This window comes from Vombatus ursinus, unplaced genomic scaffold (genome assembly GCF_900497805.2).
Source record: "Vombatus ursinus unplaced genomic scaffold, bare-nosed wombat genome assembly UNPS02014173.1, whole genome shotgun sequence".
NCBI classification, from domain to species: Eukaryota; Metazoa; Chordata; class Mammalia; order Diprotodontia; family Vombatidae; genus Vombatus; species Vombatus ursinus.
Window position 1 is genome coordinate 380113 of NW_020953951.1, and position 22683 is coordinate 402795.

A 22683-nucleotide genomic window follows, 5' to 3' on the forward strand; every position below is an offset into this window, starting at 1 on the left:
GGAACTGAGTCTTCTGGGTGGCCCATGTCAACCCCGTGGGGGGTGGGATGGGGACGTACTTTTGGCTTTACTTGAGGTTTGAGCCATGAAGAGAAATGATAATGGGATCTTGGCTTTAAGACATGTTTTCCCCAGAAGCTGGGGGTGTGGAGGGGAGACCTTGTATTATTTGAGAAACTAAAAGGATGGAGATCAAAAGTGTGGGTCAGGCTCACCTTATGTGTGGAGATGGAGAGGCAGTAGAAAGAGGCCCTGAAGAGGCATGAAAAAAGTCGACAACTTTCACTGCCTTCCTTTCCACTCCTCCAAATACCTGAGAATCTGTCTTCTTTCCCCCTGGCATGTGTTCCCAAATAAGGAAGCTGATCTACATGGTTTATAAGATTTCACTTCAGATTTAACTTTGTGACTCTACAGACTGTTACAACAGAAAGCTCTGGAATGGGAATTAGGAGACCCAGGTTCTAGTCCCTGATGATTCATGATGCAGTTTCCTTAGCAACAGAACTGCTCATGTTTATGATTTTAAAGAAATCTAGGACTCTGCATCTTAGAAAACCTACTAAATATTTAAGTAAAAAGGAAATTCACAATTAATGTCTAAAAACTTCCTTCACTCACACACTCACACACCCACACACCCACACACAGTATTTGGCTTTGGATTTTCCCTTCAGGTTTTCATTATTACCAATAAATTCAAGGAATAATCTTACACTAGAGATAGACTGCTGTCATAAAACTTAATGGTGTCCTAAAAGCAACAGAAGTCAAAAGGCTAATGACCTCAGCAGTCACATCTGAAAAGAGATCCCAGTTATATTTCTGACTAAGACCCAGGAAGCAGTATCAGCACTCAGATTGCAGAACCAAATACATCTTTAGTAAAATACTTCATTGTACAAAATTCCTCCCAATGTTGTTTAATAATTGAAAAACCTCAACGATTCAAAAATAGATACAGAAATGTTAGCTTAGAACTCAAACTCTTCATCTGCCATATCAATTGCCCAGGCAAACTTCTCCCTCTGGGTTTTATTATAAATCTTCTCCACTGGCACTCCAAACTTCTTACACCTGTGGAAAGGTCCAATATATTGCATGGTAAGAACACTATTAGAAAGTTACAAGAAAAAATGCTACATGAGGTTAAGAGTTAAATCATAACAAAAGGAGAACTGAGAAGAGGAAAGGGAAATTAGAAAGACTTCAGGGAGGTATTCTTTCTATTCAATTTTAGAGGGGGAAGGAGAGCATTTTGGTTCTAGGCACAGGGACCTCAGGGGCTAATTCAGATTTTGCAAACACACGTGTGAAGAGGTCAGGGACTGGAAAATGAGTATCAAAGTGTGACACACCATCCTGTGAACTGAAGGTCAGAATAAGCTAATGGTGGTGAGTGAACCACATACCACAAATAAGGACTTGGATTATTTTAAAAATCTACACTGGGAAGAAAAGGAGGATCAAGGAAGTTGACTCAAGACCACTGTTAGGGACAGATGGGTCAATATTAGATGACAAAAGGTCTCAGGAGAACTAATCATTTTATTCTGCTCTTTTCTACTAGTAGATCCCCATCTCTCCTGGACACAACCCAAGACCTCTGAAAAAGTGCACATTTAGAAGAAGGCTCTGCCAGCCTCCTTCTGGCTTCTCCTACCAGGCAACGCTAATCCTGGGATCCAAGTAATTGAGTTTGGAGGTACCCAGGGCAACCTGCTTGTTTTCTTCTTTGTCTGTGGCTTGGGTGCACAGCTTCGTGAGCTGTTCTTCTAACTTGGCCAGCAGTTTTTTCTTCTTGTCCACATTACTAGGAAAAAAAGAATAAGAATGAACTTAATCACCTTCTCATCTGAACATGTCTGCTCCCAAGCAGCCTGACTCAACAGGAACAGAAAAAGCAATGTCTCCAATGATCTTCCGGAAGAAAAGCTGAAAATGTTAATGGCCAGAAGAAAGCTTAGCTAGCACCCATCTAACAATGCAAGTGGAGAGGAGATCCAGAGAAGGCTAGCCCCAGCTCACACAGGTACCTGCAGAGCAGAGGCCAGAATTCAGCTTTTCTGTACCCGCTGAGCTTTTCAGCATGCTACAGGCAGAAAGAATTGGGCTCTCAACCTCATTATTAATAAAATGATATAACAGAAGATCTAAACAAACTTCCTGTCTTCTCTCAATTTCTTTTCCTTCTCAATTGCCATACACTGAGGAGAGGTAGGCATCTCTCAACCCAGGGGCAAAACAAGAGAAAAAACAGGGCTTTCTTTCCCTTCCTCCACATGACTGGTGAATAATGGAACTTGCTTGTCAAAGCTGGGAATTAGGAGATATAGTCCAAATTTACTAGCTCAACACTGGCTGTGTAACCTAAGACTGCTCCATACGCTAGCCTGGGATACATAAGATTTAGTGCCTAAAATGTCCAGCGTGGAACTATGACCTCCAACGAAACAAGGAGAAGTCTTCCCTTGCTCCAGTGGGGGGAAAAAGCTACAGTTCAGGAATAAGATCTGAAGAAAAAAGTACTCTGTCTACCCCTACCCCTATATTCTCACTCATGGAGAGAAAAAGAAGTCCTAATTGAGAAGCTATCCAAAGGGTACCATTCTGGCAGAGGGCAAGGCTAAGCTGCCATTGTGTTGCTGTTTCTGTCTTTAATTTTTTAAAATTTAAATTTAAAAAAAAAAATCAATTTTGTACACCCTAATTGTCTGGATGTCTTAAATAAAAATTGTAGTACCTGAAGGAGCCTGGCTACATAAAATTATTTCTCTTTTCACCCATTTTCCCAAACTGCTGGGCTTTTGGCCATGAATAAGTATTTTCGGCACCTGTAGTCTTGCTATTACTGTGTCTCAGTTACATCCTCTTGCTTTTTCCACCCTAATGTCTCCTGGCTTCTCCCCTAATGCCAATGTTTTTCTCTCCGTCTCTTTGCCTGACTCTGGGCAAGTTTTGCATGAAGTTCCTGAAACCATATGGAAGAAGGAAAAGATGCTGCCTGGGCCTTTGTGGATCTTCCAGCGTGAAGGGAAAGTCTAGTGGATTCTCTACCTGTAGGATACCTTTAACGAACTTAGTCTGATCCCCTTATTTTACATACAAGGGAACAGACTTAGAGAGGGGAAGTGACTTGCTCCACATCACCCAGTGATGGGGCTGGAGTCCAAGTGTGTCCTCTGACTTCAAAGTCCAGTGTTCTTCTCATAACAGCACTAAGTACCCCAAACCATCCCCTACTGGTCTTAGATCAGTTATTAATCAGTATGATGACAAAATGTGGACCAGCTAAAACTTAACCATATTTATCTATACCTGACTGAATTTGGTATTAATAATCAGACAACTATTCAAGGAAACATTTTAATTGCAACAGATAATTCGTCAGTTCTGACAAATGCTGGAACACAATGGTCACCACCAGATGCTTCTGTGCAGCCCTGTTATGCTTACCTCTTGGACTTGACATCCTTTCTCGCTTTGGCATCAGCTTTCGCTCTCTTTAGCTCCTGTTCTGCCATGGCTAGCTGCTCCTTTTTAGCATCAATCTTCAAAAGAAAATTCCATTAGACAAGCCTGTCCTCAGAGAATTGTTAAGAGTTGAATGGTACCTCAATGAGAGCCCAGTCTAAGTGAAATGTTACCAGGAATCCCTTCCACAAGATTCCTGACCAACAGTCATTCAGCCTTCATCTACAGACATCTGGTAAAGCAGAGCCCACCACCATCTGAAGCAGCCCAAGATTTTGCTCATAAAGAAGTGAAATCCGTGCCTCTGCAACCTTTCACCCATTAGGGGCCAAGCAGAACGACTCAAGTGTCTCTTCCCCATGACGACTTTTTGAATACCTAAAGGCCCAGCCACTAACAGTTTAGAATGGGCCTTTAGCTACTGCATTTAAGTCTTTTCTACTTTGAAAACAATCACTTCTTTATCCATTATGAAGGCATGCAGTGGGAAAACAGAACTCATATACATATATACATATCATATCAGATTGCCTTTCTATCTCTGCAAAGATGCTACTGACCCACTATCTAGAATAAATCTGGAATTCTAAAACACTAAAAATGGAGACTAGTAAATCTTAAAATTGAAGTGGGAATCATGCTCTTAATTACAAATACTTTAGCATTAATATAATGTCTGTTTTTAACAACTCAAGAGTATTTTACAGTTACAAAGAAAATACATCATCTCATTTGGTCCTCTTCATAGGCCTAGTAGTACTAAGGGCAGGAATTAGTTCCAATTTTAAAGATGAGTAAATTGAGTCAGAGAGGTTAAGTGATTTGTGAGATCAAGTGCTAGAAAGAATCCTGACACAGGATTCAAACCCAGTTTCCAAGTCCAGTCCTCTTCCCACTCCATATGATGGGGCTTCTCCACTTAGATCTCACATTTACCAAGGCACTGTAGTACTTAGCTGAAAAAAAAAAGGGGGTAATCATGAAGGAGCAAAGAGAAGAAAGTGCACTGGGTTTGCAGGCAGAAGGCCTGGATTGAAATCCCAGTTTTGCCACTTACTCACTTTGGCTCTCTGTGCTTCAGTTTCTTCACCTGTAAAATAAGGAGGCTGGATTTGAAGACTTCTAACTCACTGGCCTAATAGGTCTGAATGGACCACTAGTTCTTTCAAACAAATTTCTTTTGGGGAAATCAGACTCCAAAGCTCTAAGTCACATCGTGATCAGGAATGAACATTAGTTACCTTTGGAGAGCTTATACTCAGCTCAACGTGCAGGAACCTGGAACAAAGTCACCCCTCCTCAGCTTGGAAACAGGGTAACTGGACATCAGTAATAGGGTAAGAGAACTCAGAGAAGGAAACTTTCCCTGAAAAATAGCTCTATGACTTCAAGAAACCTGGCTTAGAGATGAGGGGAGGGGTATCAGTTACTTTCCACGGACCCTACACATATACAGGGCCACACCTCCAGAAGACAAATGGAAGGATTGTGGGGGTCTGCAACATTAAAAACGACCTCATTCACAGTTATTAGTAATCTTTATCTATTTACCTTTGTCTGGAGATTTTGCATGGACTTCTCAAAAGTCTTAGGAGTTGCCCGCTGATGGTTGCATAAAATGGCTACTGCTCGGTTTGCTCGGTTGTAGGACAAAATTTTAGCTGCTATATTATCTTCAGCTAGAGGATGCAGAGACACATTTATAAGAGAGCCAAAATACATAGAGAACACTGAAGAGTGTCAAGAACCCAAGGAGTAAATATGAAGAATGTGCCCATGGTTGTAATCAAACATATATTGCCTCCTTTCTCAGCTGAAGCAATCTAATTGACTACTTGGGCCTTGAAGGCTAATTCCTTTTTTTTTTTTTTTGGTGAGGCAATTGGGGTTAAGTGACTTGCCCAGAGTCACATAGCTTGATGGTTAATTCCTAACCACACTTCTTTTGTTTTTGTTTTTGCTAGGCAATCGGGGTCAAGTGACTTGCCCAGGGTCACACAGCTAGGAAGTGTTCAGTGTCTGAGGCTGGATTTGAACTCGGTTCCTCCTGACTCCAGGGCCAGTACTCTCACTGCACCAAATGATCCAGATCATCTGCTTTTTCCCAAATGGAGGAAAGACCTCTAGTAGTATGACCCCAAAAAGTAACCTCGCTTCTCTGGGCTTCAGCCTCCTAAAGGATTTCCTAATCTTTAAAGGAGGGTGGATAGACAGATCCAATCCAGTTCTAAAATTCCAAGATCCTAAGAATGAAAAAATGGGCAGCTAGGTGGTGCAGTGGATAAAGTACAGGGCCTGGAGTCAAGAAGACCTGGGTTTAAATTTGGCCTCAGACACTTACTGGCCATGTGACTCTGGGCAAGTCACTTTACCTTGTTTGTCTAAGTTTCCTCATCTATAAAATGAACTAGAGAAGGAAATGGCAAACCCCTCCACTATCTTTGCCAAGAAAACCCCAAACGGGGTCATGAAAAGTCAGAAGACTGAAAACAACTAGACAACAACAGTAAATGAATAGGGGAAAATTGGCCATTTACATGAGTATATGTAAATGAGTTACCATCACTCACCCCAGGGGGATGGGGGCTGGCCAACCTCAGCCCTTTCTTCAGGACTGGCTTCAGAGGCAGCCTCATCCCAGGGACTACTGCCATATGGGAAGGTAGTATCTACACTGCTCAGTAGCCAACCAAACTTGGGAGTGCCTCAGTCCCCCATAACTCCTGTGCACTCCAACATCAGGCTTTTCATGGCCAAAAATATGTTCAGGACACGGCATCTAAGCTCAATCAAGAGCCCAGTACAGAGGCAGGTTCTTTTCGAGGTATGCATTATTATCTCTACCCGTCTCCATGCTAGCATTTAGCAAAATAATCGGCACTGAGAGTAACAAGTATTTACGGACCCAAACACTTCATCTGCCTTCATCCCCAGTTTTTTTGGTATTTGGAGAAACAATGCAGGCTAACATCACTGCTTTGGCACCAATTTCCCCTCCCTACAATCATCTTACCTACCCCTGAAATTACTGCCCAGTCCCTATCCTCCTCTGCTGTCCTGCTCTTCTGCCCTCTGCTCTATCATTCACAAACTCCCCTTTGTCCTCCTATACCAGAAGCCCCCACATCTCAGACCACCCTTTCAAGTACCAGTTATTCTTCTTTCACGCTTGCCAACACACTGAGCACAGAAGAGACACACCAGCAACTTACTTCCAGATCCTCAGACTGATGAAATCACTCAGCAACCTTTCCCTTGAGGTTCAATGTATTTTTATCATCTAGGCAAGCCAGGAATTTAGAACCTGGATCTCAGTCTCCATCCTAATCCATGCCTTCATGATTACTTCAACATACATGGATGAGATCCTCTTGAACATCCTGGCCTCCAAATTCCTCAATCTCAACTGTCTTGATCTATCCCTTCATCCTATCTCAGCCACTCACCAACATGGTCAAACTAAGATCTTCCCGTCACTCATACCTTCATATGGGCATCTGAAATTGCCTTCAATGATTATAACTGCCTGTCCCATCAATTACCCCTATCTCACTACAACCAATCTTCACTATGGTTTCTAGTCTCTCTTACCCTCAATCTTGACCTATAGGTAGCTAGTACTATTACACATGGTCCTCTTTCCTTAAATTCTTTGACCCCATGTCCTCTTGTTCTAGCTTTGCTAAACCCTTGTTACTCTCCTTTTATCCACTCTAACACTGCTACTGATCAATACAAGAGAAAGTCACACAACTGGGTCCACCACAAATTTATGTATGCTAATTAGTGCTGTGTGGTAATCCCTTATGCCCTTAATACCACATGCTTCTATTTCTACCAGAAGCTTGGCCCTTGGAGAGCATACACAACCTACTGCACACTGCTTAAAAACATACCTAGGTCTCTATCACCTTTAAAAATATCCTCCCTTGACCCTGCCCTCTTCTCAAATTAGTGTTCTATTATCTTTCCCCCTTTTCACAGCCAATGCCTAGAAAAGGCTATTTAAAGTCACTGCCATCCCTATCTCACCTCCTACTCACTTCTTGATCCCTTATTATCTGATTCTGACCTTAACACTATTGAAACTGCTCTAAAGTTATCAATAATCTTTTTGTAAAAAATAAATTCATATTTACATTTTCTGTTTTTATGACCTGCCTCTCCCAATGTATTGCTACCTCCCCCACCCCCAAATCATCTATAAAAAAGGAAAACAAAACCAGAAACAGTCTCAAAAAAACCAACACATTGAAAACATCTGACATTATATGGAGTGTCTTCGTGCCTATAGTCCTCTACCTCTAGAAAGAATGAGGGGAAGCACCTTCTCATCTCTCTTCTTTGGGTCCAAGTTCACACTATTTGGTTTCAATTGCTTTGTTGTTGTTATTCTTGCCATTTACACTGTTGTAGATGTTGTATATACAGTTTTCCTGGTTCTGTTTACTTCGTTTTGTGTCATTTCCTGTAAGTCTTCCCATGCTTCTCTGTATTCATAATATTCATTGTTTCTTAAAACTTAGCAATATTAGCTAGCATTACAATATTATTAATATTAGCAATATTCCTTCATGTTCATCTGCTACAATTTGTTTGGCTATTCTCCATGGTCATTTGTTTTGTTTCCAGTTCTTTACTACTACAAAAAAACACTGCATGACTATTTTGGTACATACGGAGGCTTCCTTTTTATTCCTGTATAGTTGGCACCTATTTCCTTAGAAAGTATCACTAACAAAGAGAGGTCTAGGTCAAAGGCTATGAACATTTTAGTCACTTTCTTGGTATTACTCAAAAGTGCTTTCCAGAATGATATACTTATCTTTCTATGATCCTCAAATACCAATAGTTTCTCATTGGTTAAATCTGATAGCCTTTTCTCAGATCTCAATCTCTTTGATATTTCAACGGTTTTGTTTTTTAAAAATTTTTTACTGAATATATTTTGTTCCAAAACATCATAAAAATCTTGACTTACTGCTCATTCAAAATACCAGACTCTATAATCCTCATTAAAAGTTAAATAAAACGACATTAAACAGTGATCGCAAATGATGCTACCTACAAACTTACACTTTGCCAACTTTTGTCTGTCCAAAAGATGGGTGAATGCTTTATAAATATCAATGTTGTCCTTTGTTTTTGATCTGAGTTTTGTTGCCATTTAAAGTTGTCTTCATTTATGAAGTTGTAATTGCATGTCACATTCTTTGCTCTGTTCACACTGCACCCCACATTAGTCTTCTCAAATTTCTTTAAATTCTTTCTATTTGTTGTTCCTCATGGTGTACTAATATTCCATTACATTCAGACACCCCCCCCCCCCCCCCCCCCCTCAGTTGGCAAACGTTGCCATCTCTACCATCACAACATCTCTTGCATCCAATCCCTTCTCATTACTTATACTGTCACTACCTTGGGGCCTTGCCAGTTCAAGCCCTAATTCCCTCTCATCCGGACTACCGTAATTGCATCATAATTGCTGTCCTTGTCTTAAGTCTCTCCCCACACCAATCTATTTTCCACACCAGCTGCATAAGTTGATTTTCTTTAAGATTCTAAAGCTATGCACAACGTGGCCCCAAACTACCTTTCTAGGCTCACTGTACATTACTCTTTCCCAGACTCAATGGTACAGTCAAATTGATCTTCTGACTGTTCCTTACGCAGTCAAACGCTATAAGTTCCAACTCTATGTCTTTGCTCTGGTGTCCCTCATGCCTGGAATACACTCCCAAATCTAACCTGCCTTATAGAATCTCTTGTTTTCTCTAAACTAAAGCACTGTCTTCCTCATCCTCCAGTTGTTATTACTCTTGTATTGGCTTTTTAATATTTTATGTACATGTTCATACATTTATACAATGTCTCCCTGAGAGAATGTAAGTTCCTTGGGGACAGGGACCGTTTCATTTTTGTCTCTGTATTTTTTTTTTTTTTGAGATTTCTTGATTTCATATTCTCTTTTTTTGTTTTGTTTTGTTTTTTTTAGGCAATTGGGGTTAAGTGACTTGCCCAGGGAGACACGGCTAGTAAGTGTCAAGTGTTTGGTCTGAGGTCTGATTTGAACTCAGGTCCTCCTGACTTCAGGGCTTGTGCTCTATCCACTGCGCCACCTAGCTGCCCCTTCTCTTTGTATTTCTAACACCTAGAATAGTCCCAAGGACAGTACTTAAATAAATGATTGTTGATTGACACATTACAATTTGTTCTGATATTCTCCAATCATTAAGCACATGGCTCGTTTATAAATTTTTACTAGTACAAATAGTCCTAGAACATTTTTATACAGATTTAACAAGAACCTTCCTGGTGATATGAACACTTATTTAATTCTACCTTAATTTCAGTGAAAATTGTTTTCAGTTTTATTTATATATGTTAGGCTAACTATATTAACATTCCATTTTGTTAAATTAAATGGTTTTCCTCTTATTTTTCTCTTGATTATTGTAATATACAGAAATAATGATTTCTGTAGATTTTGTACATAATGCTATTGCACTGAAGCCACTGTCTCAATAAATCATGTAGATCGTACTGTCCACAGAGATAATTTTGCCTTCTATAATAATCCTTAGTCCTTTAATTCCTTATTTTTGTCTTACTGCTTATTACACTTATATCACTACTATATAAAATAATAACAGAGGCAGTAGGCAGCCTTACCTTTCTACCACTCTTGCTAGGAAAGCTTCTAATGTTTATCATTTACAAAGACCTTGATTATCTCATTTTGTCCTCATAACCCTGGGAGGTAAATTCTATTATTATCTCCATTTACATATGAGGAAAGAAGCTGAAAGAGGTTAAGTGATTGGGCCAGGTTACACAGTTAGTAAGAGTTTCAGGTCAAATTTGAATTCAGAGTTTCCTGGCTCCAGGTCAAGTTCTCTATGTACTATGTCACCCAGCTGCCTAATATTTTGTCAAAGAAAAGTCCTTTTATTCCTATTTTTAACAAGAGAGATATATTTTATTAAAAATTACTTCTCCATCCACTGATATTTATGTTTGTTTATATGATTTTATTTCTAGTATATAAAATCCAACTTAGTCAAAATGAATACTTTTTTGGATTTATATTTTATTAACTCTTTTGGACCAATTTTCATTAGTGATATTGATATATAGTATTATTTTATGCTTTATTCCTCTCTGATTTTGGAATTAGCACCACATTTGTTTCATAAAAATGCTTTGAATACCTTCTTCCTTCATTTAAAAAAAGATTATATAACCTAGGGATTCTTTCTTTAAATATCTGAGAGAAATCACTTGTAACTCTATTTAGACCCAGATTTTTTCTCTATAAGAATTCTTTAGTGGTTTGCTTAATTTCTCTTTCAGAGATGGAAATATTAAGATTACAATTTCCTATTTTGTTTATTTTAACATTTTATATTTTTGTAATTTCTCATTCCATTTAGCTTATGTTCCCGTTCAGTTGCCATCTATTTTGCTGTACAAGTTTCTTATAAATTTATTTTTTCCTCACCATTTGTAATGAGTTCACTCTTTAAATTTTTGATGTTAATTTAATTTTGCTTTCTTCTTTAAAATTAGCTAATAGTTTATTGTTAGTTTTTGAAAAAGGCCACTTCTTTGTTTTACTAGTTTATTAAAAAAATAATAGATTACAGGATCATAGATTTAGAACTGGAAGGGTCCTTAGGAGTCATTTATACTCTAATACCTCATTTTAAAGATAAGTAAATTGAGGCCCAGTAGGGATAAAGTCAAATCACACCTGGATTTTTTGTGTTCAGTTCCTAGAACCACACCTTAGGAAGGACACTGATAAAGTAGGGAGCATCCAGAGGAGTAGGAGGGTGGCTAAGGCCCTTAAGATTGTGCCCATGAGTACTGGCTGAAGCAATCAGGAATGTAATATTAGACTAAAGAACACTTAAAGGGGTCATGCTAGCTTACTTCAAGTAACTGAAGGGTTATCATATTGAAGAGAGATTAGACTTGTTTAGTTCAGTCCCAGAGGGCAGAATTGAGAGCAATGGCTGGAAGGTAAAGAGGAAAATTTCAATTTGATGTAAGAAAAAACTTCTAACAATTATAGCTGTCTGAAACAAGAACAGTCTGGTAGGAAGTGGGTTCTCTTCCCATTTGTTAGGTGCAGAAAGGATTCTTATTCAGGTATGGTTTGGACTAAACTGTCTCCCACGAGAGATTCTCTGCCTTGTTAATCATTGAACAAGCTATGGTTCAAAATGCATTTAGGATGCTAATTTCATTTTTAAATAGATTAGGAAAAAATATTTTAAATCTCTAAGCAAAGGGTGAATACTACTACTACTACTTATCAGCTATATTGAAGAATAGATTGCTTTCTAGGTCTAGGTTCACTAGACAGCCTCTAAAGCCCCTCTTTAAGATCCTGTGATCTCCACCACTTTAATCATAATGCTGCTTTCCTGTTTGTCTATCTTAAGGATATCTACGTTCGTTATTGTCTTACTTAAAATCATAATTGCAAACTCCTATTGAGTTTTACTCACTTGAAATCTAACAAATTTTATTCTCACCCTTTACTTTTACAGTTTAGATGTTACTTGCAAATAGCAAATTGACGGGTTTTCTTTTTTAATCTATTCGGCAATTTGCTTCCCATTCATTAGTAAATCAACCCTGTTAACTGTTAAATTTGGTTTTCCTTCCACTAGGTCCCAAGTTATTACTATTTCTCTTTTAATCAGAGTAAGCTATCACACTGCCTGTTTTGTTTTAAAACAATCCAATCTAACTCACTATACTAACACCGTATTTCCCAGTGTCACCCTGGACTCCTCACTCTCTCTCTCATTATGTTCAATCAGTTGTCAAGTACTGTTCTTTCTACCTTGATAAGTAGCACTCTTCTCTCCTCTGACAACACCACCCCCCTGGTAGAGGCGCTCATCATTTCCTACCTGTCCTGCTAGGTCAATAACTTTCTGGTTGGGCTTCCCACCTCAAGTCTCTCTCCCCTCCAGTCCATCCTCCATGCAGCTGTCAAACTAATCCTCCAAGTCTAACCATGTCACTTCCCTGTTTAAAAAACTCTAGGCTCCCTACAGGATCAAAGATAAATCCTGTTTGACATTCAAAGTCCTTCGTAATCTGGCCCCTTCCTACCTTTTCAGTCTTCTTACGCCTTTATTCACCTCCACGTATTCTGTGATCCTCTAGCACTGGTCTCCTCCATGTTCCTGCCATAAGATTAGCCGTTTCCCAGCTCCAGACATTTTTGATGGCTGCCTGCCCCCCATGCCTGAAACACTCTCCTCATCCTCCCCTCTTGCTTCCCCTGGTTTCCTTCAAGTCTCACCTAAAGCTCTACCTTTTATAAGAGGGCTTTCCCAAACCTCCTTAGTCTTCGTGCTTTCCCTCTGAGATGATCTCCCATGGACCCTGTCTATATCTTGATCGTACACACATTATTTGCATATTGTCTTCCCAGTCAGTTTGTGAACTCCCTGACAGCAGAGACTGTTTTTTTTTTGCCTTTCTTTGTAAAACAAGAACTTACTTAGCACAATGCACACAGTGCATAGTGGCACACAGTAGGCCCTTAATAACTGATCGTTGACCAACAAAGAACTACTCCCACCATTAAGATACCAAACACAAAGCTTATTTTACTTTCTAACAGTCCTCAAAGTTTACAACCTTAGGTCATTCAAAACTCTTTTGCCTTTCCCTTACCAGCTATTTTCAGCCTTTTCCAAGACTGTATCTTGTACCTTGTTATCTACAGAGTATACCGTACCCAGCAGCCACTCAAATGACTAACTGTTTGATGATAATAAGGGCAGCTTACATTACTACAGCATCTAAAGACTTAACACAACAGCTTTAGGAGGGCAAGGACCATCATCCCAGTGAATGGATGAAGGAACTGAGGCACAGAGCAGTGGAATACTCGCAGGCAGCAGTGGCAGGACCAGCATTCAGCCCAAGCACGCTAATTTGGCTACACTGCAGCTGCAACAGTTACAAAAGGCTAACAAACTACACTCTTCCTTCCCTCCCGAGCACTGACGATCTAATCCACACTGTGGGGGAGCTCATTACCGCTGGTCAGTGCTCTCAGCTGTTCCTGCAGGGTGATGGATGCATTATAGGTCCTGAACACCTTGGCTGTCAATCCATCCATCAGGTCCTGAAGATGCTTATTCAAGGTTGAGGTCTGAAAACATAAAGGAACAAATGGGTTTTAAATAGGATGTTCAGGAATGCCATTATTGCTTACTTTCTGTTTTCAATTTTTAGCAGATCAGGCAGATAGGGAGAAAGGAGAGCATAAGAAGAGAGTACAGAACACCAAAGGATATGAAGGGAGTAAGAGAGCCTTTCTAATTTGGGCAGGCTGCATATGACTGATTGTATGATCTTCTACCAGTCCTTGCCAAGAAACCAGCCTCTGAGCAACAACAGTCACAGGGACAGAGTTCAGCCTAGACCGTACTTGTGACAGATTCAAATCTAACCATTGTCTGGTTTACCTTCCGCCTGCTGCTAACACCTTATTACACTATGGATATTTCAAGGTAAGATTTTCTGTACCATCAACCAAGATTAACACAATAACAAAGAAACATTAAGTGTGTGATAAATTAAAACATTTCTTGTCAAAAGACTTTTTGTAAAGCTATATTTAACAGACATGAATCTATTATTCATGTCAACTTTGAAATGCTGTTATATTTGCTGTTCTATAACATTCAGTCAGACCAATATTATATTTGCTGTTCTATAACATTCAGTCAGACCAATATTACACAAAAAAATACATTGCAGAAGTGACAATGACATTTTATGCAATCAGTATGACATCAGTAGCAAAGTTAATAGGAACCACTTTTTCCAAAAAAGCTCACATTAAGTCTATCAAACAGATCATCCCCTGGGTCCTTGTTCTCCATGAAGAGCTGCAAATTCTTAAATACCTGTAATGAAGAGAAAAACCCAAAGCATGCATGAATACAATGGATGGTTTCAGAACAGACTCATACTGAAACACGATGGTTGGGAGGAGGCAAGTGACGTACAGGAATCAAGTTGGTGACCAAAAGGTCCCACATTTATTTTAATACTTCAGGAATCAATGATTTCACTTGAGAAGGTGCTCTGTCTACTGATGCTGATCACAGTCACTTCACGGAAGCCTGAGAAGAGTGAATGAATTGTTGTAAAAACACATTCATCTCCTGGTGTCTCACCCGGAGTCTCTCAATACTCATCTAGGTGGTTCTTGTGATGCTTGGACAACAGCTATAGGGGGCTATTGCCAGGTCCATATTAAAAGACTTTCCAACTTGGCAGGACCTGCCTTAACTTAGGTTCTGCTAGCATAGCCTTCAAGAACCCAGAGTAAGTGGAAACTAATGACTCTATAAGAACATCGAGAATCAGTGAAACAAAATCAAAAGAATGAAAAAATAGTAGAAAATGTAAAATACCTCACTGGAAAAATAACTGACCTGGAAAATAGATCCAGGAGAGATAATTTAAAAATTATTGGACTGTGTGAAAGCCATGATCAAAAACAGCATCTTTCAAGAAATTATCAAGGAAAACTGCCCTGATGTTCTACAGCCAGAGAGTAAAATAGTAACTGAAACAATCCACTGAGCACCTCCTAAAAGAGTTCTCAAAATGAAAACTCCAAGGAATATTGTAGCCAAATTCCAGAGCTCTCAGGTCCTGGAAAAAATACTGCAAGCAGCCAGAAAGAAACAATTCAAATATCAAGGAGCCACTGTCAGGATTACGCAGGACTAAACAGTTTCTACGTTAAAGGATCAGAGAGCTTAGAATATGATATTCTGGAAGGCAAAAGAGCTTGGATTACAACCAAAAATCAACTACCCAGCAAAACTGAGCACAATCTTTCAGAGGAAAAAATGGACATTTGCCTTTGGTCTAAGAGAAAGATGACCAAATGTAAACATGCAAACATCACTAATGAAAGGATTCAATTATCCAGATTTCTCTCTCAGTTAAAAAACACCAACTGCTTTAAGTAAGTGAGACTAATTAAGTTAAGCATCCACTTAAAGCCACTTGGCAAAAGGGATTTTTTGGTTACTCCAAAGTTAGATGAATTCAGGTATAACTGGATCCAAAAGCTCAAGTTTGTAGATTATGTTTAAATTAGATCCAGGGGGGCAGCTAGGTAGTGCAGTAGATAGAGCACCAGCTCTGGAGTCAGGAGGACCTGAGTTCAAATCCGGCCTCAGACACATAACACTAGCTGTGTGATCCTGGGCAAGTCTTTCTTAACCCCAATTGCCTCGTAAAAAAAAAAAAGAAAAAAAAAAGAAAAAAATTAAAATAAAGCGTCCCCCCCCCCCATTATAACTGACATCAAGGCAATGTGTTTAAACTGCAAAAATAAGTTTTTGGTTTTTTTTTAAAACTCTTTTAAGACACTTTGATTGAGGCTTTTCTATCATAATCTTAAATGCAATCCCTTTAGGATTTCAGTAACTTATTTTATTGTTTAATTTTACTGTTTTACTTAAATTTTTTTAACTTTAATTTTATGGTTTAATTTTAGCATTGTAAAAGCTGTTTTTGTAAGTAAAGTTGGTGAAAATTATGAGAGAAATACTGCTCTCCTGATCTATAAATGATTAAATGTTAACTTTCTTCAGATTCTGAAAAGTAAGGAAAGCAGGAAAGGAAGGAGTAAGCAGTTACTAAGGTGTGAATAAGTCTGGGGTCAAGTGAAAACCAGGAGAATTCACAGCTTGAAGGAAGGAGGGGCTTCAGGGTTCCAGGACTACATAAAAGACCGAGGATGAGGCAGAATCAGAGATTCTCTGTGTGTGTTGTAAGCAGAGAAAAAAGCAGAGCTCTGAGGCTGAAGAAAAACACTTCAGAAGAAATAAAGAATCATGGCATCTTGCTCAGAGCTGATTGAAGACCTCCAGAAAGAGTTCGTCTGCTCCATCTGCATGGAGTACTTCACAAACCCAATGACCACTGAGTGTGGCCACAGTTTTTGCCATGGTTGCCTCCTCAGGAGCTGGTAGAAAGCCTCTACTCCTTTCTCCTGTCCAGAGTGCAAGACTGACTCCCAGCAGAGGGATCTCAAAGCCAGTGTGTGACTTGAGAAACTGGTAGGTAGCCATTGCCAAAAAAACTAAGATCCATGTAGGACGTGGCAAGTGTGAGGTACATCAGAATGGAGAAGATGTTCTGCAAAGATGACCAGCGCCCAGTCTACGTGTCCTGTTCTCAATCCCAGGAGCATGAAACTAACAGACTTTGTTGCACAGATGAGACTGCTGAGAACTTCAGGGTGAAGCTCCAAGAAACTGACTGATTTGTGGAGAAAAATGGAGAATGTTGTTCAACCAATGGCCAATGAGAAGATTAAATTTACACTGATGGAGGAAGAAATAGAAATTCCAAAGAAGAGTATTTTGTACAAATTCCAGAAAATGAAATAATTCCTAAATAAAGAGAAGGATGCAAATTTATTATATCTGCAAACATGGGGAACAGCCAATTTAGAAGGCTTGAGCAAGACAATTAGTGAATTGCCCTACCACAGTCAAGAATTAAGGAAGAGGATCACAGAACTGGAGAAGGAGCACAAGAAACCAGATCTGGATTTGTTCCAGGATATGAAAGGACTGTTAAATAGGAATGAATTTGTGCTGCAAAAGGAAATAGAAACTTTCCATATATACATGACTTTCTGTCCCATCCTTGGAGTTATGGAACGGATTTTCAATTTGAAAGTGGACATCACCCTGGATTGCAACACAGCTGATCCAGGTCTCATCATATCTGAGGATCTGAAGACTATGAAATATGGAGGCGTCCAGGAGAAAGTACCCAACAGTGGGATATTAAGAGATTTTGTCCAAGTTCTTGGTACTCAGTCCTTCATTTTAGGGAGACATTACTGGGAGGTGGAGGTGTCAAATAACACTATCTGGTGTGTTGGCATCTGCCGAAAATCAAAAGAGTCTGAAGACTTCTGTGTGCTTGGGACTGTAGAGACACACAATTCCTGCTATCTTTATGTCATGACCCAGCACAATCTTTATTCACAAGTCCACACAAAATACCACCAGGTCAGTGTGCCCAACTTAAAGGTGGGCATTTTCCTCGACTATGAATGTGGAGAGACATAATTTTATCATGTGAGAAACAGACATATAATTTATACTTTCCCTACCATTTCATTCTCATGTCCCCTTATGTCCTTCTTGTCTCTCTAAGAAAGTCTTGACAAAAGATTTTTCTCTCACAATCTGCCCCTAATTGAGAGAGATCAAGGAATACATACTGATTGGCCAAATGGAGTTCAGGCACTATATCACCCCAATTCCTGTGTACTCTGTTATATGAAAAAATTGTACCCACTTGCCCCGCTACAACTAATAACTTTGCCTATTTCATCTTAGTATGCTTTCTCTTGACCCCAGTAGAATATAAGCTATGGTTTGTTTTTTTTTTTTTGGGGGGGGGGCAAGGCAATCGGAGTTAAGTGACTTGCCCAGCGTCACACTGCTAATGAATATCATGTATCTGAGGCTAGATTTGAACTCAGGTTCTCCTGACTCTAGGGCAGGTGCTCTATCCACTGCACCATCTAGCTGCCCCCATGAACATAAGCTATGTTACATCAGGGATTGTTTCATTTCGTTCTCTGTTTACCCAGTGCCTATAATGTTGCTGAAATTTAATAAATGCTTGTTGAACTGTATCAAATGTTGTTAATTACTCACAGACACATAGGATGACAGGCATTAAGCTAGGAGAAGTCACTGTGCCCCATTCAGATCAAGAAAAGTCTAACAGAATAATAAATAGTTAAAAATTAAGAATTTGAAAAGAATTTTATAAAAAAAAGTATGTAATTGACATATATTGATTCCTAAATGAAACTCACAAAAAGTATACGTTTTTCAATTCTGAATGCATTTGAATAAAAAACAAACGTGCTAAGTCTTAAAAAGCTCCTAAACAAATGAGGAAAAAACCCATTAATTTAAAATTCAATCTTTATTGACTATGAAGCAACAATAATTATAATCAATGAAGAGAGTCCACAGTCAAGATTCACCCTAAAGACTAAACGAAATAAGGCTAAAGCAAGAGTAGATTAAAGAAAAATCACAGAATCAATAAATTGATTTGTCAAAGGGAATGACAACAATGAGGTATCAAGCAAAATTTTTGGACTAAAAACAAGTGAGTCCTTAGAAGGAAATGTATATTAGGAAAATATACAAAGAAAATAATTTAATATGTAACCAAAAAAGATCAAACTTAAAAATGGACATTCAATGAAACAGAGGACTTTCAAACTTTCCTGATGAAAAGACCAGAGCCAAACAGAAAATTCAATTTTCAAATACAAGACTCAAGAGAAGCATAAAAAGGTAAATAGGAAAGAAAAAACATGTTATTCAATAAGGTTAAACTGTTTGCCTTCTAACTGCTCCAACAGAGATACAATTCTTAAAAGTTACAAGTATCACCTTCCCATGGTGCGATGTACACAGACTGCTTGCTGTCTTGAGGACCGAGGAAGGGAGAAAAATTTGGAAATCCAAATCTCATTACGTTAAAAACTATCTTTATATGTAACTGGAAAAATAAAATGCTATTAAATTTTTTTTTAAAAAAAGAGAGAATAGGGTGAAAAAGGAAGGTAACAATCCCACTGTATTCTGCCTTAGTCAGACTACTTGTAGAATATTGTATTTAGTGCTGAGCATCACATTTTAGAAAGAATATTGATATGATGTAGAATGTCTACAAGAGAGTGACCATCCATAAGGATGGACCTTAAGAATATGGAAATCAGTTGAAGAAACTGCAGATATTCAATTTAAAGAACAAAGATAATTTCAGATATTTAAAGGATATCAAGTGGAACAGGAATTAGTTAAGACTTGTTCAACTTAGTGCCAAAAAGCAGAACTAAGAATAATGGCTGGAAGCTACAATAAGAATAGATATATGGAAAATCTTAAATTAGTATTATCTAAATAGTTATCTAATAATTAAGAGTTATCTAAAAATGGACTAGCCTGCCTTGTGAGTTAGTAGCTTATTCTTCACTCAAAGTCTCCAAGCAAAAGACCTGTGAACTAACTACTGGGAGTGTCACAAGGGGATATGCGGTCACGTACAGGTTATGGTATCTGAGGTCTCATCCAACTCTTAGATCCTATGAATTCTATGAGGGAAGATGTGGTAGAGTTGCTAGATTGCATTTTCACTGTAACACGCCTTAACCAAAATTAAAATACCTCAAGTCTCACATTTTAAGAGCGTAATATGAGAAAACAAAGTACTTACTGGCTTTTCAACAGGCACTTTGTTGTAGTATCGGATACAGTCCTTTCCCAGGAAGTCAAACTCAACAACATGTTCCTGCCCATCCAACTCCCGGTGTAACTGTATGTGTTCAACACGAAGAGAGCAGCAGCCAACCGTGTCTGCTGTCTCTCCTTCTTCTTTCTCATTACCAGCTCTCAGGGCCAGCTAGCCACGGGAAAGAAAAGGAGACTGAGATGGAATCGTTCAAACATATCTTGTTACCACACTCAACAGGTTCCAACCTTATACATAACAAAAGAAAACTTCTTTGGTCCGAGTATCAGCAACATTTGTCAAACTTGTTCTTCCTCTATTCCAATCATTAAATAATAACAATTAACACTAACACAAAACTTAGTGGTTACAAAGACCATTACCCTAATATTATCTCCTTTGATCCTCACAACCATTGAGGAAGGTGTTACAATTAGACAGAGTGCAAAGATCACTAGACCTGGGAGTCAGAAGATCTGAGTTTGAATCCTACCACTGATACATGCTGGCTATGGGATCATGGGTAAGTTAACCCTTTTGATTCACATGTTTCCTCATCTATAAAATGGGGATAATATACTTATACTACCTTCTTTACAAGGTTATGATAAGAAAAGTGCATTGTAATCCTTCAAATACTACAAAAATGGCAATTGTTATTATTCCAACTTTACTGATGAGAAAACAGATTCAGAGGTTATGTGAATTTCCCAAGGCTGCAATGTAAGTAAAAAGGTTAAGTGCTTACACTCTGATAACAGCAGTCTTCTGACAAATCCAGTAAATGTCAGAATTTGGAGTTGATAATAAAAAATAAGCATTTTTGTCTGATAGTAAATTCTACTAAAGACTCTAAAAAAACCTTACCTTATCAATGAAATAAAGGGCGACAGCTCTTTGTCGTTTTCTCATTTCCCTTGATTTCCAGTCAAAACGGTACTGAAAACGGATTTTGTCTACCACCCCCTTCAGGCGTCGAGCAACTTCATATTTCTGCCAGTCCTTCTCCCCCTGGATAAAGAAAATAATAAAAATCTTTCATATCTTCTTTCAATCTTTACCTCAGGTAATGGTTGGTGGTAGAAGGAGAAGGGGAAACATCCAACCACGTTAATTCTGTATTTTTTGTATTAGACCAGTGATTTTATTGGTCTAAGAACACCTGGTGAGGAAACTTCCTCTACCAATGTAGATAAGCATTTCTGCTACTCATCGTCTTAGAAAGTGGCCTGCTGGAATCAGGAAGACCTGAGTTCAAATCTGACCTCAGACACTTACTAGCTGTATGACCCTGGGAAAGTCACAATGCCAATTGCCTCTAAAAAATAAAAAAGGGAGGGAGGAGGGAGAGAGAGAGAGAAAGAAAGTATGGCAGTTTTCAAAGGAAGAAAGTCAAGCCATCAATGGCCATATAAAAAAATTCTTCAGATAACTAATAATTACAGGACCAAGCTCTGAAGTTCCACTTCACTCCCATCAGATTGACAAAATTGACAAAAAAAGGAAGATGACAAATGCTGGACAAGCTGTGGGAAAACAGGTACATTAATGCACTATTGATGGTGGTGTGAACTGACCCAACAATTCTAGAAAGGAATTTATAATTATTTCTCAAATGTCACTAAAGTGTACATACATTTTGGCCCAGTAATACTACTTTAAGGCCTCTATCCCAAAGAGATCAAAAAGGGAAGAAAGACTCATATGCATAAAAATATTTATAGCATCTCTTCTTATAGCGGCAAAGAATTGGACAAAATGGGAATGCCCATCAACTGGGGAATGGACTAACAACTTGTGGTATATGAATGTAATGTAAAATAAGTATGCCATAAAAACGATGAAAGAAATGGTTTCAGTGAAACACAGGAAGACATGCATGAACTGATGCAGAGTGACGTAAGCTGAACAAGAAGAAAAATTTATACAGTAACATCACTCTAAAGACAACTTTGAAAGCCAAGATGTCTGATCGATGCATTGACCAACCATAACTCCAGAGGACTCACGATGAAGTACTTCCTGATAGAGAGATGACTGACTAGGACACAGAGTGAGACAATATATTTTTTGGACATGGTCAAAGAAATAATTTATTTTGCTTGACTATGCCTATTTGTTACGAGTTTGGTTTTTCTTTTTTTCTTTTGAATGGTAGGGATAGGAGGGAGAGAAAACTGGTATCTGTTCATTAACAAAAATAAAATTTAATTCAAAAATTTCCATAGTGAATGACTATAATTCACCATGTCCCAGCCTCCCCTTCAAAAAAAAAAAAAAAGATGGCAGAAATTTCATGCAAGTGTGGGAATTATGACTTTTGTTGTTTCAGGCATTTCTAAACTACACTACTATATCTTCTATCTTAGGTAGTCACTGGAGTGGAGAAGGAAGAGTACTTGCTAAAAGGTAATAAAACATTCAGGTTAGGTAAGCATTGGATTTAAGAACAAGGGATAGAAAAAGGTAGTTCAAAAGAGGAGGGCTGAGCTCATAGTGTTAACATGGAGGGAATTGTAGAGGTGATATTAATTTGCTATGGTCCTAATACCCAATTCAGAGGAAGATTTCTTGTGGTAATTTTATACTATACTACCATGAGTCCATGAGCAGTACGATGGCTCCAAGGGTGTCAGATGGGTAACTGAAATACCAAATTGCAGGGCCAACAGATTTCCAGGATGGGAATACACTGGAACTTAAAGATGGGTTCCTTAACTCTACTGCCCTCATATAAATATATGCCCATTCCTTATTTTTACATTCCCTACTTTTGAAGTTTCACCATTACTTACTACAGCAATGTTACAGTCTCCTTAAGTCAGACAGTTTTCTAACAATTTGATATATGTATAAAAGTGGTGG

At 38.6% G+C, this 22683-nt stretch overlaps 1 protein-coding gene and 1 pseudogene across 4 annotated transcripts in view; one reads left to right on the forward strand and one right to left on the reverse strand.

Moving 5' to 3' along the window:
• Window positions 1-869: 869 nt before the first annotated feature.
• Window positions 870-22683, reverse strand: part of TOP1MT (DNA topoisomerase I mitochondrial) — a 37961-nt gene continuing 16147 nt past the window's right edge. For 3 of the 4 annotated variants that reach the window (XM_027859913.1, XM_027859911.1, XM_027859910.1), the window contains exons 7-14: window positions 20686-20829; window positions 19804-19989; window positions 14352-14420; window positions 13546-13660; window positions 5026-5153; window positions 3457-3551; window positions 1664-1813; window positions 882-1077 (exon numbers count right to left, since the gene is read on the reverse strand). In XM_027859913.1, coding sequence (XP_027715714.1) covers window positions 975-1077; window positions 1664-1813; window positions 3457-3551; window positions 5026-5153; window positions 13546-13660; window positions 14352-14420; window positions 19804-19989; window positions 20686-20829 — 990 coding nt within the window. In that variant the 3' untranslated portion in view covers window positions 882-974. Of the gene's footprint in view, window positions 1078-1663; window positions 1814-3456; window positions 3552-5025; window positions 5154-13545; window positions 13661-14351; window positions 14421-19803; window positions 19990-20685; window positions 20830-22683 lie in introns of all 4 variants that reach the window. The other variant, XM_027859912.1, reaches the window with a different exon arrangement.
• On the forward strand, window positions 16374-17754 carry LOC114041451 (annotated as a pseudogene).